At 41.7% G+C, this 17,097-nt stretch overlaps 2 protein-coding genes across 2 annotated transcripts in view; one reads left to right on the top strand and one right to left on the bottom strand.

The window, feature by feature from the left end:
• Positions 1 to 17,097, top strand: part of LOC130196108 (netrin receptor UNC5C-like) — a 174,350-nt gene that overhangs the window by 106,430 nt on the left and 50,823 nt on the right. The window contains exon 2 of the mRNA XM_056417971.1: positions 1,411 to 1,647. Within this exon, the coding sequence (XP_056273946.1) occupies positions 1,411 to 1,647 (237 nt within the window). The remainder of the gene's footprint in view (positions 1 to 1,410; positions 1,648 to 17,097) is intronic.
• LOC130196931 (uncharacterized) lies at positions 2,529 to 6,275 on the bottom strand. Its single transcript, XM_056419363.1, has 7 exons — positions 6,185 to 6,275; positions 5,535 to 5,722; positions 5,266 to 5,374; positions 4,950 to 5,149; positions 4,489 to 4,706; positions 3,031 to 3,190; positions 2,529 to 2,742 (listed from the first exon to the last, which is right to left on the bottom strand). The coding sequence occupies exons 2-7, from the start codon at positions 5,719 to 5,721 to the stop codon at positions 2,597 to 2,599; spliced, it is 1,020 nt and encodes a 339-aa protein (XP_056275338.1). The 5' UTR covers position 5,722; positions 6,185 to 6,275; the 3' UTR covers positions 2,529 to 2,596.

Here is a 17,097-nt window from a genome sequence, read left to right as displayed (position 1 = left end):
TGTGTGTGTGTGTGTGTGTGTGTGTGTGTGTGTATGGGTATGTATATATGTTTATGTTTATGTCTGACATTTTTTTACTTGTTTTATGTTTATATCACGAAACAAATAAAAAATGTAAGTGACAACAAAAAAAAACCTTGAAGCTGTGTCAAAAAACATGTGTGATAACACATTTTTGCATTAATTACAGCTCACCAGGTGTGGCAATAATGCACATATACACACATACACACATAGAAGAAGAGATAGTATTAATGAAACTGTATGATGATGATGATGGACTGGAGGGAAATCATAAGAAATTGCACGTGTGTGTGTCTGTGTGTGTGTCTGTGTGTGCATGCACTGTAAATGTGCGTGCCTTGTGTTTGTATGCGTGTCCATTTGAGGGAAAGAAAGAAAGGCCCCTTCCTGTCCCTCCCACCTGCTCTTGTAATCCTCTATGTTTTGGTGACCTTGGCAACCTGGTGACAAAACATCCGTGGTGTCCCTTTGATTGAGGCCACGGGTGGAGGGCCTGGAGTTTGGACCGACTGAAAGGACAGTGGAGGAGAGATAGTGGATTAGAGGAGGATAAAGTTATTGTGGCGGCCCAATGAGCACTCGGTCAGTTCCCGATTTTATTTCGTTTCGAGGCCTTGCCCTTTGAAAACTGCGTAATTTCTCTGCAACACAAACAAACTCGAATGGAATCGCAGCAATTAGTTGATTGGTGAGCGTTCACCCGTGAATTAGCACTATTGATCAAGAGCCTGTGGACTCAGCTCCGAGGGAGCAGAGCACCAGAGAGTCCAACATGAAGGATTCTTTCATAGCTATCATTACTTTTATTCAACCCTGTTCTTTTGATATCTGTATTGCTCCACAAAATAAATGGTTTTCAGATGGCACAAATACATCTTTTTATATATGCTCCGCAAACTCATTGTAATGTTGATGACCAAAACTAAATGTCAGTTTGTTGGTGAGTAATGTAGCTGACTTCCATGGGGGAAGGTTAATGGCGTGCACGTCCGCACAATGTGTTGTTGAGATTTGGGACGTGTGTTCCTTGGCTCCTCTGTGAGCCGCTGATACCTGAGATTACCCATAATGCTCTACTCTGCGTCGTGAAAGTCGGAATGTTTCCACAAATAGAAACGGCAATCAGTTGCTGTTTAATTTAATAATTTATGAGTGGAAGGAAATTGTTCAGGTCACCGGCTTGAGACATGGCTCATTATTAGAAGTCAATGCCGCTCACTGCTGTGAATCCCAAAACAATATCAACAAATAAACAAACAAACTAATCTCTGTTAGTTCTTAAAGCATGCGAGTCGATTAACGACACACAGATTGAGCTGGACATCTGTGAAACTACAGAACAGTGACTGTCATAATACTCACTTTTGTCTCTTCCTCTTCCCGCAGTGAAAGACGTCGATGATTTCCTGAGTCTCAGCGAACTCCCGGAAACCTTCCCCTCCGACCCTCCGGAGCCCTTACCTCACTTCCTGTTCGAACCCGAGGAAGGCTACATCGTCAAGAATAAACCTGTCAACCTCTACTGCAAAGCAACACCTGCCACTCAGATTTACTTCAAGTGCAACAGTGAGTGGGTGCATCAGAAGGACCACACTGTGGAGGAGAGGGTGGACGAAAACTCAGGTGAGTGAAGTCACATACACACAAACATCGAAGGGCATCAAATCAGAGAGTGCAACAGAAAATGGATTGGGGGGGAAAATACATTTAGAGAAAATTGCCGTGAAGAGGGGAAATTCTGTCAGATCTCTTTGTGTGTCAGGACATTTTTGACATACTTTGGTGGTACAAGAAAATAAACATTGACATTTAAGTGCAACTGCGTGCCAGTTCACTCACAGGAGCACTGTTTAAAAAAAAATATATATATAATCAAACAAAGGAAAATTGACATGCGCAATATACATGCTTTTACATACTTTTAAAAATGTACACAACAGGTGTTACTTTTAATGCCTTGTGCATCGGTATCAGGCACGGAGGGGTTTGACAAAGCGCTGACATTTAACTCCCTGGGAAGGACCTCTGGTTGGCGTCCCGGTGAGCAGACGATTAAAAAAAGATATTGCAACAAATCTAAGATGTAAATGAAAATGAAATCCCATTTCCCCTCTCTGCACTGAAGTTGACCTCTTAGCCTGCATCTCTTCGATGAACCTGACAATGACGAGATTGGACTGGATGTGATATCAAATTGTGACACATCCCAAACATGTGGGCCAACCTCCCAGATAGCAAACTGACCCTGTTCCAGATCCGTCCCGGATCCGTCATAGGCTCCGGAAAGGATCCGCAAAACGGGTCCGGATCGGAGGCTAAATGCAGTGCGCCTGATCCGGAACGGATGCGCATTGCGTAATATTGGCGGATCCACCAATTTTACGCATATTCATAAAATGTTGACCCTTCCATAAAGCGGCTCATTTGGCCCAGATCAATTACTTTAAGTACAGATCAAGCTAACATATATGCATCAATGCAACAACAAAAAATGCAAACGTAAATAATATCAACGTTTTTTATTTGAAAGGACAAAATTATATCCACACACACACTTAAAAAAAGATATATTTTAAGTCTGTTCAGTGTGGGGGACGTCGACAGTAGCACGCCTCCTGGAGCTACCCCGGTCTGCTGCCAGGTTGAACCACCTAATGGCGTGCTTAAGGACCTGGTCGTCAGTGGACGCATGTGTAGAGTGATTCTTTCTGACGGCATCTGTAATCACACCAGCAGATACAAAATCACATGAATACTCAGTGCAACATAAAGCAGACATGCAGTCTAAAATCTAGTGGCTGTCTGGCACTTAAAGTGTGCTATGCTATATATAGAGCTAATATATCATATAACTATTATGTAAAGATATAGTCGAGTAACATTTACCTAAGTAGAGAATAAAGTTGCAATTCAAACATTTTATTTAGAAACATGGTTATTCGTAAGTTTGAACACAAAGACTTCTGGGTGAATTCAAATTGTTTTCATTATATACGAGTTACTTACGCAGGAGCAAAGTCTTGGACGTCATTAGATTGAAAGATTTTTTGCCATTAACCCCTTTCCAATTTATGGACTTGCCAACATCATCAGTGAACATGCGTGCGAGGATGTTCCACGTTGCACGTTTTACATCATGTCCTCCGATTGTTCCCAGGGAGGAAATCTAAATGGATAGAAAAAGTACTATTAATATTTGATATTGTTTTTAAAAAACTAGTGCTGTGAAAAATAACGCGTTAACTCAGTTAATTCAATTACAGGTTTAACTAGTTTTTTTTTTTTTACGCATTTAACGCATGCGCAGAATGAGCTTCCAATCCGTCTGTTGTTGGTCGTCGGGACGAAAAAAAGTCACTTGCAAAATGAGCTTCCAATACACCACTTCAATCTGAACTCTGTCCGCTCTCATGCAGACGGTCTGTTCATCGGTAATGATCCTTCCGCAGGTTCACCTACGGAAACCTTGTTACGACTTTTACTTCCTGTCGATCAGGGTCTCAACACGTCGATCGCGACCTGCCAGTCGATCGCGGCGTAGTGTCGGTAGATCGCATGACATTAAAAAGATTGGCCCGCCCCCTGACATGTTCTCTAGAGCACGTCTTTGTTCTTTTATTAAACTAAACGTTTGTTGTTGATCGTATCTCCACAGCAGCATGTCATTTCTGTCTCTTCGCGTTGCATTAACACTTATCGATCTCCGTCTCGCGCGCCACAGAGCTCCGTGCGCGCGCATCGGGACCGAGCAAAATAAAAGTCACTTGTCAATCTGTCCACCTTTAGATTGTATCATGGTGGAGTTAATGGTTGACAAACAAGAGAAAAATGCTCTGTTTAACCCTCCTGTTACCTTTACAAACATATTTTACCCTCGGGGTCAATTTGACCCCAGCAATTAAAACCTCCAGAAAATTATTAATATTGCTTCCCAAGTTTAAGTGTGAGGTACTTTATGTTTGTTTGTTGACTACCTAAATAGCCCTTTAAATAAATAAAAAAGTTGATATTTCTGATGTTTGACACAGTGAAAAACAGCCTGGGGTCAAATTGACCCCAAAGAACACCGACATTAAACATTGAATGGGGTCAAATGGACCCGAAAGGTAACAGGAGGGTTAAACATTCTGTTTAGGATGAAGATGTATTAATGTTCCATATGGAAGAAAACTGCTAAATTACTGCTGAGTTGCAGCACCATTGTATAGAAGAATGTATAAATGTATATATCCGTCTTTTGTCATAAATCTCTATGTTCTCACAAAATATACCGAGAATATCGGTAATATGTGATTAATTATGATTAATCCACAAAAACCTGTGATTAATCCGATTAAAAATTTTAATCGTTTCACAGCCCTAAAAAAAACATTACCATCAAACAGGGTATTATCTAGTGTTAATGACATACAATAGATTTTAATGAGCTTTTGCGTGAGATTCTTAAAACAAAAAAAAACTCACCACATTCTTCTTCATTATAGCGTTGGCTGGATCTTTGAGCTGTTGCTCAAACAGGTCCACTTCCTCCATTGTGGTCAACGGAAACGGGTCTCTCCACTCCACTTCTTGACCAGACATTTGTGTCACGCTGGGGCGAACAAAGCTGTCAACTTTGGCAGTTAATTGCTGGACCTGCTGTGTAAGCGTCTCCAGCATGGCCAGGATTTGAATTTGAGCAGCTATAAAAAACATTAGAATAACATTTAAAAAAGGTAACGATTAAGAGATTTTACATCAAATATGGAAACATCAAGTGTTATACAACTCCATTAATCCAATCGTAATAATCATATTCACTTGGATTCAATGTGACAGTGTGTATTGCATGTCTCGTATCCAATTTACCATCGTTAACATTGTAAGAAGTGAAATGATTAAAAAGGTTCAATTTGAATCCCATAGCCGTTTGAGTTGTTGCTCACCACAGCAGGCAATGGCGTCTGAACCACACCTCGCCCCTCGCCAGGTTGGTGTGTACCCTGCATGGCTTGTTCGCTGTCCTGCTGGTGATGAAGTCCGTGGTGGAGGAGGAGCAAATGTCCCGCTAGTGGTTGGACCCCTGTTTTTTTTGGGGGGCCGATTTTCAATCTCGCTGTCTGCATCAGAGTCCCCATAGAAATGGCTAGAAATGGAGTTAGGATTTTTTTAAATTATTTGTCATACTATAACATTGAATGACACTTTATTTTATTAAGGTAAAAGAGTTCTAAAGAATAAAATGTATACACATTTACTCACACAGGCATTGGCTTTCTCCTTTTAGGAATTGCCTCCTCTTCTGAATGGAGAGCGGATGTGTCACAGGACATGTATTTTTTTAACCATCGCCTTGCCACCAAGTAATCATCTAAAAATTAAGTCAAAACACAATGAAAAAGTACAGAATTATGACCAGAACAATGTGATTAAAATGTTGTTTCCCCCCCCCCCATATGTAACATAAGGTAAATGTTTTTTTATATTTGTTTAAACTGCTAATTATTAGAACATGAATATAATTAGCATACCGCATGATCTAATTATTCTGACATCATGTGTCTGCCAGTCAGGTTGAGGTTCTTCGGCACTTCGGACCGCCTTGTCCACCCTTTCGTCCCTCGGGTAATTTGGCCAAACGCAGCTACCACCACCGTACCAGCTTTGTGGCACGACTGCTACTGTTTTGCTGTCCAAGAATTCAATCAAATGGAACATCCTGAATTACAGAGGAAAGACACAAACAGTGTCATCAGTCACAGAAATATAACTCTGTTCCAAGAACTTCTGAAAATAATTTAGCAACTAGAAAACAATTTAGCAACGATTAAAGTTCTCTATAACCAGGAGTATGACATTTAGCATTTGGAAAACATGAGAATAGGGAAAACATGAGAATAGGTCTCAGTCGCCTCAAGTGAACACTGCCAGTTGTGCTGCTTGGTGGAACTTCCAACTGAGAACTGTAAAGGCGAACTGTTTACCTGGAAACTTCTATGACTTTTAGCTCGCGAGCTAGCGCTCCTCGTTATTAGCTCGCGAGCTAGCGCTCCTCGTTATTACATTGCCCAGCTTCAATCGCGCACCCTTCAATCGAAGATATAGCTATAACCCTAACCCTAACCGAGATAGTTCGAAAACTAGCCATAATTCGACAGTAGCAACACAATTCAACACTTACCTAAGTAGTACGTCTGGCGCGAAGAGCTGCAGGTTTGAAAATACCAGTTTGGAAAGTCGAGGCGCAGAAGTCGGAGGAGCAACGATTTAGAACATCCGCCTGGGGCAACGTTAACTGTTTGATCCGGATCCGGATCACATGACCAAATCGAGTGGGACAGTAGGGCGAATCTAGCGACCTGAGGGCGGATCTAGCGACCTGAGGGCTTCTTCCCCAGGTGGCCTCACTGGTGCACTGTAAGCAAACAGGTTATAGCCTATTATTCCAATGTTTCCTGTTTGTACTCAAATGTAGGCCACGTATCAGACAAGTGTACACGTGCTGCGATGTTCACAGGACAGTTTAATAGGATCCACAGTCACGTACTGGACTGCAGCCAGTTCCACGCTTATCACTTGACAGCACACTGTATTATCCCGCTAGTTAATGACGAATCATGCTGTTGCTTTGGCAGGGTGACAAAGACCGACACGACCCGGTTTCTTAGACTTAAGGTTAACATGAGCTCAGCTTATGGGTCTTCACCTGCTTCTTAATGGGCCCGAGTCCCCAGAGTAAGTGATTATATGGAGGCTAAAAACAGTTTGAAACTGTATATATAGGCTCAGCTGAAGGAGCTACACACAAGGCAGCATGTCGGTGGTTGAATCGCCGCCTCTTTTTCTATTTAGTGAACTCACTCTTTGATATTTGTGCGTGTGTGTCTATCGCACCGCAATTGAGAATGGTGACATATGGACTTTCCCACCGAAGATCTTCCCTTGTATTACAAAGCAGACCCTGGAGACAGACATTCTGCTGTGTACAGTATCTGTGTGTGTGTGTGTGTGTGTGTGTGTGTGTGTGTGTGTGTGTGTGTGTGTGTGTGTGTGTGTGTGTGTGTGTGTGTGTGTGTGTGTGTGTGTGTGTGTGTGTGTGTGTGTGTGTGTGTGTGTGTGTGTGTGTGTGTGTGTGTGTGTATGTGTGTGTTCTGATTTGCTGAGTGGGTCTGCTCCAGTTCTGAACCCAAGATAGAGACAGAAACAACTGAGCGGTACAGTGTGATGTTCCCTCCTGGTTCGGCTGTCACACATGAATAGTTAAGGAAGATGAGAATAAATTAAACAACTTCCAGGAAGTAAACATGGGGGGCGGGGGAAACAGCAGGCACAAATAAAGATATGAATGTAAATATGTTGTAGAATACCATGTGAAAATCTGAACTTGTATGTTTTTCTTTTCACCCACACTTCTGAATGTGAAGTCACAGAAAGAATAATCACAAAGTGGAGGGGGACATTTACATAAAAACAAGTACAACTGCTGTTTAATATTATGGTATATATTTCCATGTTCCAGTACAACCACAGGTTGGGAAAACAACCTCCTGAATCATTCATCATTGTCCCTCACATGGGAGGAATCCGCACGCCTTGACTTTTGCAACAGTTATTGCTAAAGACGTGTCTCAAAACTCACACACTCTGAGTGTTTTTCTTGGCGCTAAAGAACGAGAGAAATATGGGAGCAGACTTAACAGAAAAAGAAAAGAAGAAAAAAAGAGGTCCCAAAGAGTTTCTCTCATCATAAATCGGGAGACACAGCGCTCTTCGTGCCTGTGACGGTGCAAACACCTGCACCTTGTATATTCTATACGATGGCCACCATGTTGAAATCATTGAGGACAACAACGTGGGATGAATGTCTTTCCTTCAGAGCCTTTTGGGGTTTTCCTGAAGATAAATGTGAGAGATGATGTATGTGTGTCTACAATAAGCATCCATTATCGTCCTTCCCCTCTCTTTTTTTCCTCCTCCCATCTCTCAATGTTCATAACTGACATCACTCGCAGCTGCGGGTCATTTATTAGTCTCCCAACGGCCGGTCATTTGCTAGCTGCTGGATTACAGACCATGTGTTGCTGAGAGGAAATCTATTGTTCAATGACTGACCCGTGGATTTAGACTTGTACTGTATGTGACACAGTGAGTTTGTTTAAAGGATCAGGAAAAAACATCCGTTTATTTTGAAGTCAAGTCCATTTCATTTTTCACTCATGTCAATGTTCCAGTGGCATCAACCAAATATATTACATTTATATAACACTCCGTTTCAATTAAAACATGATTAAGTTTTTGAAGTTTTTAACTTCTTTAGATGGGGTGAAAGCTATGCTCAAATTAGAGTTTGTGAAGTCATCATCCTAATGTTTTAATAAATAAATACAGGAATATTGGCTGCATTCTACGTTGTACTGCTCCAAGGAACTTATCTCTATAACATACCATAATCCATTCAGATATACACATGAAAATGAAATGAATAAACAGATAAACTGGGGACATTATGCAATATCAACATTAGAACCATTTTTCTTTGCCCTTTCATTTTTTAAATGTATCCATACTTTCCCTGTTTCTTTTAACATGAAATGAACAAAGTTTGCTGCAACTTTACTGTTTTTATATTTTAAAAAATCAGAGCTTAACTAATAGTCATGTAGTGCAAAAGAAAACAAAAACTTCAACAAATAAATTAAACAGTTATTAGCTATTTAAATGACACCACCGTCGTTCCTTTTCGCTCTGATGCAAAGCATTTAGGTCACCTTTGAACAATGTGATGAAGAGATGATGAATATGAGATGAATATTAATCAGCATATCATTTTTGGGGATTACCTAGCTGGTGTAGGTCTGCGCCTGGTGAATGCACAGTGTGTGTGCTCTGTTTATCTGTTTATCTGTTTATCTGTTTCTCTGTGTGAAAACCTAAACTCCGTAAGCTGTTTTCTCCTCTTTGTTTCCTGCTGTTTCACAGAAACAGCTAGAAGCCATGGCCCCCATAGCGCTTTCATTTTCTCTGTCTTCTTCCTCCCTCTCTGTCCAATCCTCTCCTTTTTCCATTATCTTTCTCTTCCTTTCTTTTTGCTCCATGCTGTTTTGTACTCTACTCTAATTTCCACCGGCTGAAATCGGAGAGAGCAGAGCTGGATAAACCCTGAGCTTGTAGGAAGCAGTGGACAGAAGTAGGGGATGATGGAGGGATGCTGATGGAGGGTGCCTTTGAGAGAGCTGGAAAGGCCAACAGATATCAAGGAGTCACACTGAGGAGAAAGATGATAGGAATCCTGCTGGGCAGTTTTCTTTCTCTCTCACTCTCACTCTCTCCCCATGTTTCTCATCTTTTTCTCTTTTTTTTACACCAAAAAGAAATTCAGCTTGGAACATGTTTGAACCTGTGGATGAAGGTTATAGAAAGGGAAATTAAACATTTACATACACAAGTTAGGTGAAACAAGCCTGAAAGTGTGACATATGTGTGTGTGAGACTTTGCACCAAAGTACATGTTTAAGGTTTTTCAAACCGAATGATTGAAATACATGTTTTGTCACACGACGTGAAAGGAATGATAAGACGGTAGCACGGATGAATTAAAGAAGGTCGAATGATAGTAATATTGTGGAAGGGGCAACACCAAAAGGATAATTGTGTCATGTGACACAAAACTAATGCTTTTTCTGAAGCTAAAAACATTAATGTACTATAATTTCAACACAACCAATGCAATACATTTGTATATATTTTGTGTAATTGTGAGCCAAGACTGCTTATGCAGAATAAAGAGCTGCGCAGACTTCCCCAGGAAACCGTGTTTTGCTCACCGTGTGAATCCAGAAGTCACGTTAAGTTACTTCACACGTGACGAAAAGGGCACGGCTCATCTGTCATCATGCCCCACTGATTGACAAAATATATGTAACTTCTCATACAATTTTATATTAAGATTAACAATGGCTCAATTTCAATTAATAGTCACTATATCCTATGTGCATGCTAAAAATGAAATATAAAAATAAAAAAACACTTGCAGAAACGAGCTATCATTTATATAAGTTGTCGCTTTTCACGTCATGACATGAAGAACACCTTTCGCTTGTCAGTTGAAGTCAAAGTCGCTGTCACTAAAATATACCCCAGCTAGTTTGAATAAATACAAACACAAATTACAAACCAATCAACAATTGTGTTATTCACTTTCAAATGTGTTTTCAATTTCTAACATGTGGTGTTGTGAACATCTTGTTTTCTGTATAGTAGATGGTCCATGTAGTGAAGTGTGTTTCAGCTACATGTGAACCTCATGACAGCTCAATAAATTACTTGGATTCAACTGAGCCTCATCTGGAGGACTGGTGAGCCAGGGGGAAGGTCACAGGCAAGGGCGGGGGAGGGGTCAGCGGGATGGCCTCGCGGGTTCCTGAGGTCAGCTTCCCAAAGGCTTGATTCCCTAAACAGCTCCATTTCCTGTCACAGTACCCTTGACAAACATAGCCAAGTCGACCTGCGGCCGGGGTCTCCGAGGCCAACGGGCTCTTCCCTGAACCTCAGCCAAAGAAGGGAAGGACCATTTAAAAGGACCTAAAAAAGAAAGAAAAAAGGCAACCTGTTTTCCTCTGGAGAGGCACTTTATTATTGCATTATTAGCACTGACATCTGCTTCAACATGCTTGCCATATCTTCTGAATTAATGTGATTTGAGGTGAGAGGCAGAATAAACTGTCCAGATTGCATATCTTATTGTGAAGGGCACTTCCAGTGTTTGCTGAAGCAACGTGCGTACGACCTCAGTAGATCTCCATTAGCCGTGAAGAGTGCTAATGACGTATTGTGTACTAGGTTACTTACTTTGTCTCCATTAGCCAAAGTGTGAATGGTTATTAGTCTGCGAGCACTGACCTGTGACTTCACACACACACACACACACATTATTGGCACACACACTATTGGCCTGGGTGATTTGTGACCTCTTTCCCTCCTTTGCTGCCATCTCACTCGTATTGATTTCCTCTCGTCTTCTCCTTCAGCTCCTTTCTCTTCCTCCCAATGTTTCTCTTCTCTCGCCCTCTCTCTGGCATCACTCTCACTCTCCTCGACCCTCTTTCTCAGCCCAAGCTCTCTCGCCTTTTCCGTCTGCTCGCTTCCTCTGTCTCTGTGTATCCATCTCTCCCTCTCTTGTCATGAGATTTTTTCGATTTCAATTATTAAAAGCCATAACGAGTTATGAAGGAGGTCAATTGGCTTCTGTTTCAGTGACTGCTGATAGAGAGCGCTCTGTGTCGGCATACGACTGTGTTTATTGACCAATGGCATGTTTTTGCTGTGTCTATGAATGATGATGTGATATTTTATGTGGGAAATTGTGTGTTTGTCTGTCTAAAACTGTGCAGTTATGTTTGCTTGTGTGACCTTTCTGTGTTTATTTTAAGTGGACTTTTCCTCATGTCCTGGAATGTCCTGGTTCACTGCTTCTTGAGGGCCACTGCAAGAATGTGTACGCTCACTGACACTCACATGTACAATACCAATGTGCACTCACATACACACACACACAGTAGAGGTACTTGAACAGGGACCAGGAGAGACTGTGATGATCAATCAACGTCACTGTGGGAGCCATTAAGCGAGCATACACATACACACACACACACACACACACACACACACACACACACCACTGTCTGCGTTGAGTGTCTTCAATTGGTCACAGACCGGTGAGTCTGTTCTGTCCTGGATGATTTCCCTCTGTTGGTGAAGAACCAGTCTATCCCCTTGCACACTCCCTTTTCCCACAATGCCTCTTATCTAGTTGTCATTTTACTTTTCCAATTATGTGTCTGCCTTTCTGTCTCCATCTTTTCCTGCAGTCATTATGTCATCATTCACCGTGGGCTCTCAGGTTACGTAACACGTCACGTCCTCGGATCTTGAGCACTGGGCGTGACGTGCATCTGTTGGACGTGATTTTTGTTCATCGTATCGTTACGTTTGATCGATATCGTGCTCGCACACTGTGTATCGCCTGTCACAATGACGGATTGTGCAGATAGATGTCTACATGTGTTGCATCAAGCTGTCGAGGTCGAGAAATCCTTAATTAGGACTGATTAGCTGTGAATTCTTTATAGATGAAGATATTTATGCCAACTGAAATAAAACATGGCTGACCAAGCATCCACTTCAAACTGCTCAGCTCCGTTTATTTCAGCAGAGCATCTTTAACGACTTTTATGGAGATATTTTCCATGGATCTTCAGGTTTAGCAATAATACAAAAACACAATGTACGGAGTCAGCCCAGTGCAGAGCGGAGGGGCGGTGGTTCCTGACGTAAAGGCTCAGGGCTCCTGCTCACTCTTCTTTTCCTGAGACAAATGAACATGGCTCACTACTGTGCCCACTGCCATCTGTACAAACTATTTCCCTTCTCATGACTTGCTCCACAATATTATAAACAAATTATTAGCCATGTTTTCCTCTGTTGGTGCCATTTGGTGCCCAGGACAGCAGGTGCCATTGATTGTTACCATGGAAACATGGCTCATTGTCCTCACTTACTCTGAATGGGTCGTAATTTTTGTGAAACTCTGATTTGCATTAGACTAATTTGAGGGGGAAATTAACTGAGCTAATTCAACAAAACCAACTCAAATATCTGTGTGACATGCATGGCCCCTGGTGACGTCGAACACATGTGATACTCATCATTTTCAGACTAAACCATTGAGTGACGTCTCACTCACGCATGGAAGCATCAATATTGATTATGTTTCTTGACATTTTTTTCTTTCTTTCCCTTTTCATAAAGCGGTCACATCCATCAGTCCTTGAGCTGCTTGTAACTATTAAGATGAAAGAATTATTCAGACTTAAGTTTACTTTTTAGTTAAAAACGGTGTTGTCATAATTTAAATGTTGACACACTTACTTAAAAAAGGGCATACATCCATGTCATTTCTACATTTTTCTTTTAGAATTTCTGAATTTTAAAGTAGTAGCCATGGTGAGGCAGCGGTCGTCTGAGGTTTAAGGTAGAATAAGGTCTTTGGTGAAGCTGCAACGCCTGAAATAATTCCGGTAGGGAAATAGTGTCCTCACTTGCAGCTCCTCCACAGGTGGGGGGTCATAGCACGGGGTCACTCTCTGAACAGCATCCCTGGAGCTGCTCGGCATGCGGCGAGCTTAGCAGATGTTTGCGAAAAACGGAGAGCCGCACTTTTGAATCCTGATGCATCTCATTACTCATTTACATACGGGAGAGAAAGCATGAAATACATCTGATGGCTCCGTTTCCACGGAAATGGATCATGATGCACTGCACAAATGGAGTATTTCTGGCAGGCTCCTTGTATTTATTTTGTCCGTCCCCTAGATGTTTCTATTCTGACCTTCTGCCTTTTTTTCTTTTGTCGGACTCAATCTGTGGCACTGATGAATTAATAACAGATAGCGTGGGCCTTTTCCTGTAGCCTCTGTTTTCCCTGAAGGTGTGTCCGTTTGACCCGTCGCCGATCACATTCCGCCACAAAGCTTTTGAGTGCTTCTCCCCCTGTTCCCTGATCTTTTTCCTTTTCTAAACCATTTGGCCTCAAAACCCCATGTTCCTGTTTTCACGTCTGTCCCTGACTCACTGGGTTTCTCTCATATGTGTTTCTCTCTCGCCGTTTCGTAACATGTCTGGTTCATCCCTTTAAATAAATCAAGCCTTTACACTTTTGGCTGTGGCATTACTGTTTCGGTCTGTTTTCCTCATCTATGTATTGCTGTCAAAACACACTGTGAGATAGTGAGACAGAGGGTAATGGACAAAAGCAAAACAATGAAAAAGGGACGGAGTATAGAGCATCAAATGGAATGGGTTTAACATCTAGGGAGATATTGAAATAGCAGGAAACACAATTGTTGGCTTTTAATTCATAACATGGCCACCAGAGCATTTCTTCCCATTGCATTGTCCAGATCGTATTATGTAAATGTTTTATCCGATGGTGGACATTGAAATGATTTCCCATAAAAACACAAAGATGTGTTTTTAATTTAGAATAAATCCAGTTAAGTTCAACAAGCCCATTCATTTGGGTGACATTGTGTGGATGACGTAATTGACTCAACGTTTCTCTGCTTTTTGTTTCACTGGTGTAAATCCATTTCTAGAAAACATGCTTTTCCACCTTTCTTACCACTTGCATGGGAAAGCTGCTTATCTCCTCCAACATTTAAACAGATTGCATTACATGAAAGACTGTATTTAAGCTTCTGCTCACAAATAATTTGAATGTGTACTCTGACAAATAAAGTTTAGCCTTCCCCAACATTTGCTCTGACAGGAACATTATGTGTTTTCTCTTATAATCTGGGTCTCATTTATGGAGTTTTAGCCATCAACTCCTATTAAGTAGGTTAATTATAGATGTGGTGACAACAGAGTTATAGCAAAACAAATGAAACTCCAATTTACTTACATTATCCAAATGGCAGAATATTAAAGAATACAAAGTTATTATCCAAATATTTCTGTTTTAAATGTACATTTTCAAAAGTTACATTCTGGTCTATATTTGCAGTAAAAAAAGAAACTTGCATGTTCATTAATAATAATAATAATAAATTGTATTTCTATACCGCTTTTAAAAGGTACTCAAGGCAATTTACATGGTAAAGACAAACAACAGAAGCAACTGCAAAACAAGAAAGATGACAATAGTGAGAAACCAAATAAAAACAAGTGTCCCAGGCTAAATGCAGATTTAAATGAATGGGTTTTAAGTGCTGTTTTGAAAGTGGCGAGTGACGGAGAATATCTGAGGTGATGGGGGAGAGAGTTCCAGAGGGAGGGGGCAGCAATGGAGAAGCAGGTCCGATGCTCGGACAGAGCACGGGGGGTGAGGAGGTTGGCGCCCGCAGATCCGAGGTTGCGGGTGGGAGTGTGTTGGTGCAGGAGGTCAGAGAGGTATGAGGGGGCTCAGGGTTGTGAAGGGTTTTGTAGGTGAGGAGGAGAATCTTGAACTGGATTCTTTGCTGTATTGGGGAGCCAGGGGAGGTTTTAAAGGACTGGGTTGATGTGATCTCTGGTGGGAGAGGAGACGAGCAGCTGAGTTGTGGATGTGTTGTAGCGATTGGTTCTGGTGGATGCGTACAGGATGCTGTTGCAGTGGTCCAGTCGAGAGGCGACGAAGGCGAGGATGGGTGTTTCTGCGGCTGAGGAGGAGAGGGAGGAGCGTAGACAGGCGATGTTTATAAGATGAAAGAAGGCGCTGTTTAGTAAAAGGTCATTTCTTGTGAACATGTTGGAGTATAACAAACTGCTATGCAAACCCACAGAGGTAGAACATTATTTGTATATCTCGATTCTTTTTGGGCATGTTCGCCATTTGTCAGATAAAAAAGTCCAGACCTGACAAAGCACATTCGTCCACACTTGTACTTATCCTCCCGGGCTGACAAGTAAACTTTGTTATAAGAATCGACACTTCAGGACGAAGAGAAATATTCGGGTGATGTGTGAAGATTTTTGATTGATAGAAATGTTTGTGACAGTATCCACTCGTCTTGATACTCGTCCTCCATTTTTCATCTACTTCCTTCCCCTCACCTCCCTCAGCTGACAGCCGTGGTTTTGTTGATGTGAAGCACTGTCATGCTACAGACACCCACAACTCCACGCTTGTCTTCTCTTTAGAGAATGATACGGATGCTCTAAGCACTGTATCTAAACAAAATAAGACACCGAGTGATCTGGGACTGTTTAAGCCTCAGGTAATACGGTCGCTCTCTGCTTGGAAACACTATTCTTGAGTTTGCAATAGCAAACAATGGGAACAATTGGGGCTTTACTGGTTTCAACAGCACTACTCAGGATCAAATGACTTCTATCCGTATCTTCTTTAGGCCTAGTCCCACTTCTGTGTCTGTTTGTTTGACATTTTTATATTGACATGACTCGGAAAGAAAACAAGTGAATCGTGGAGAATGGAGATTTGTATGAATTTGTGAAAAGTTTTCCATACTTGTTTTTCCATTTTTCTGGTTTGACTTGACATACTTACTTTGAATCCCCAGCTGACATGGAAACACACAGATGATGCTGGAAATGTTATATTTAACCATTTGATGGAGCTTGTTCATAAAAACAGTGAAACCCATTTATGTATTTAAAAATCATGTTTTATTCACAATTTGCTAATTATTTCTCCTATTTTTCTCCTTTTTACAGTTTGTTTTATTCGAATTAAACACCCCTATTGCTGTCATAATACACAGGCGATACAACATATACAATAATAAATAAGACAAGAGTATATGCCTTTTCCAATTAATAACAGCATTGTAGAAAAGCAAGACAACAAACAAAGATAAGTTGATTAGAGACGCATTTGTCACACGTCAAATACAAACGTAAGCGGGGGAGAAATAAGTTTCAGTCAAACGGAATTGCCAATTACATTTTAGTTGTGGGGGAACGCAATTTTCGTGATGGAGGGTTGTGTGGAGGAGCAGTCGGGGAAAAGGCAGGGAAATCCATGCGGGGGAGTCGAGGCAGGGAACAGCAGGCAGACTGTGGAACTGGGAGGATGGATGACTGTGAGAACAAGAAAGACGGGGTCAGAGTAAAGGTGCGTTCACACCAAAAGCGAAACTATTTTTTCGCGCGACCGAATCCCATGAAAACTCAACGTACAGACGCGTGTGGCTGCGATAGATGCAATATTTTTCGGGGCGACGCGTTTGGGGCGATGCGCTGTGGGCAACGCTTTTACAGCGGCACAATTTTCGCCCCTAGTTGAAATATTTCAACTTTGAGGCGGTAATCTCGCAACTCGGGCCAATCGGCTCTTGAGTTCCGCTCTCGTAGCGCTGGAAGCGGAAGTCTTTCAGACGTAACAGTAACTTCATCGGTGAAAGTGACCGAGCTGAGTGAGCCTACGGGTGATGTCATGAACCCAAACACGAGGGCGTTAGTGTGTGGGATGTCAACAACAAATATAAAGCAGAACTAGTGGTTAGTTATTCTGGTGGATGAAGGAGATGATAACGGTCTTTACGGAGACGAGACACGGAGATAAGCCCCGCCCGTCGCGGAGCGTCTCGATGCTCA

The sequence above is a fragment of the Pseudoliparis swirei genome, chromosome 7 (assembly GCF_029220125.1).
Source record: "Pseudoliparis swirei isolate HS2019 ecotype Mariana Trench chromosome 7, NWPU_hadal_v1, whole genome shotgun sequence".
Classification (NCBI taxonomy): domain Eukaryota; kingdom Metazoa; phylum Chordata; class Actinopteri; order Perciformes; family Liparidae; genus Pseudoliparis; species Pseudoliparis swirei.
Note: the sequence above shows the minus strand (reverse complement) of the source record. Positions and strands in the feature narration are given on the sequence as shown.

Bases quoted from the DNA above. Each gene is read 5' to 3' on its own strand.
- LOC130196931 (XM_056419363.1), bottom strand. From the start codon at position 5,721: ATGTTCCATTTGATTGAATTCTTGGACAGCAAAACAGTAGCAGTCGTG. The intron at 5,375-5,534 runs GTATGCTAATTA...CTTAATTTTTAG, and splicing joins CAGAATAATTAGATCATGCG to ATGATTACTTGGTGGCAAGG. The intron at 4,707-4,949 runs GTGAGCAACAAC...TGTTTTTTATAG, and splicing joins AGACGCCATTGCCTGCTGTG to CTGCTCAAATTCAAATCCTG.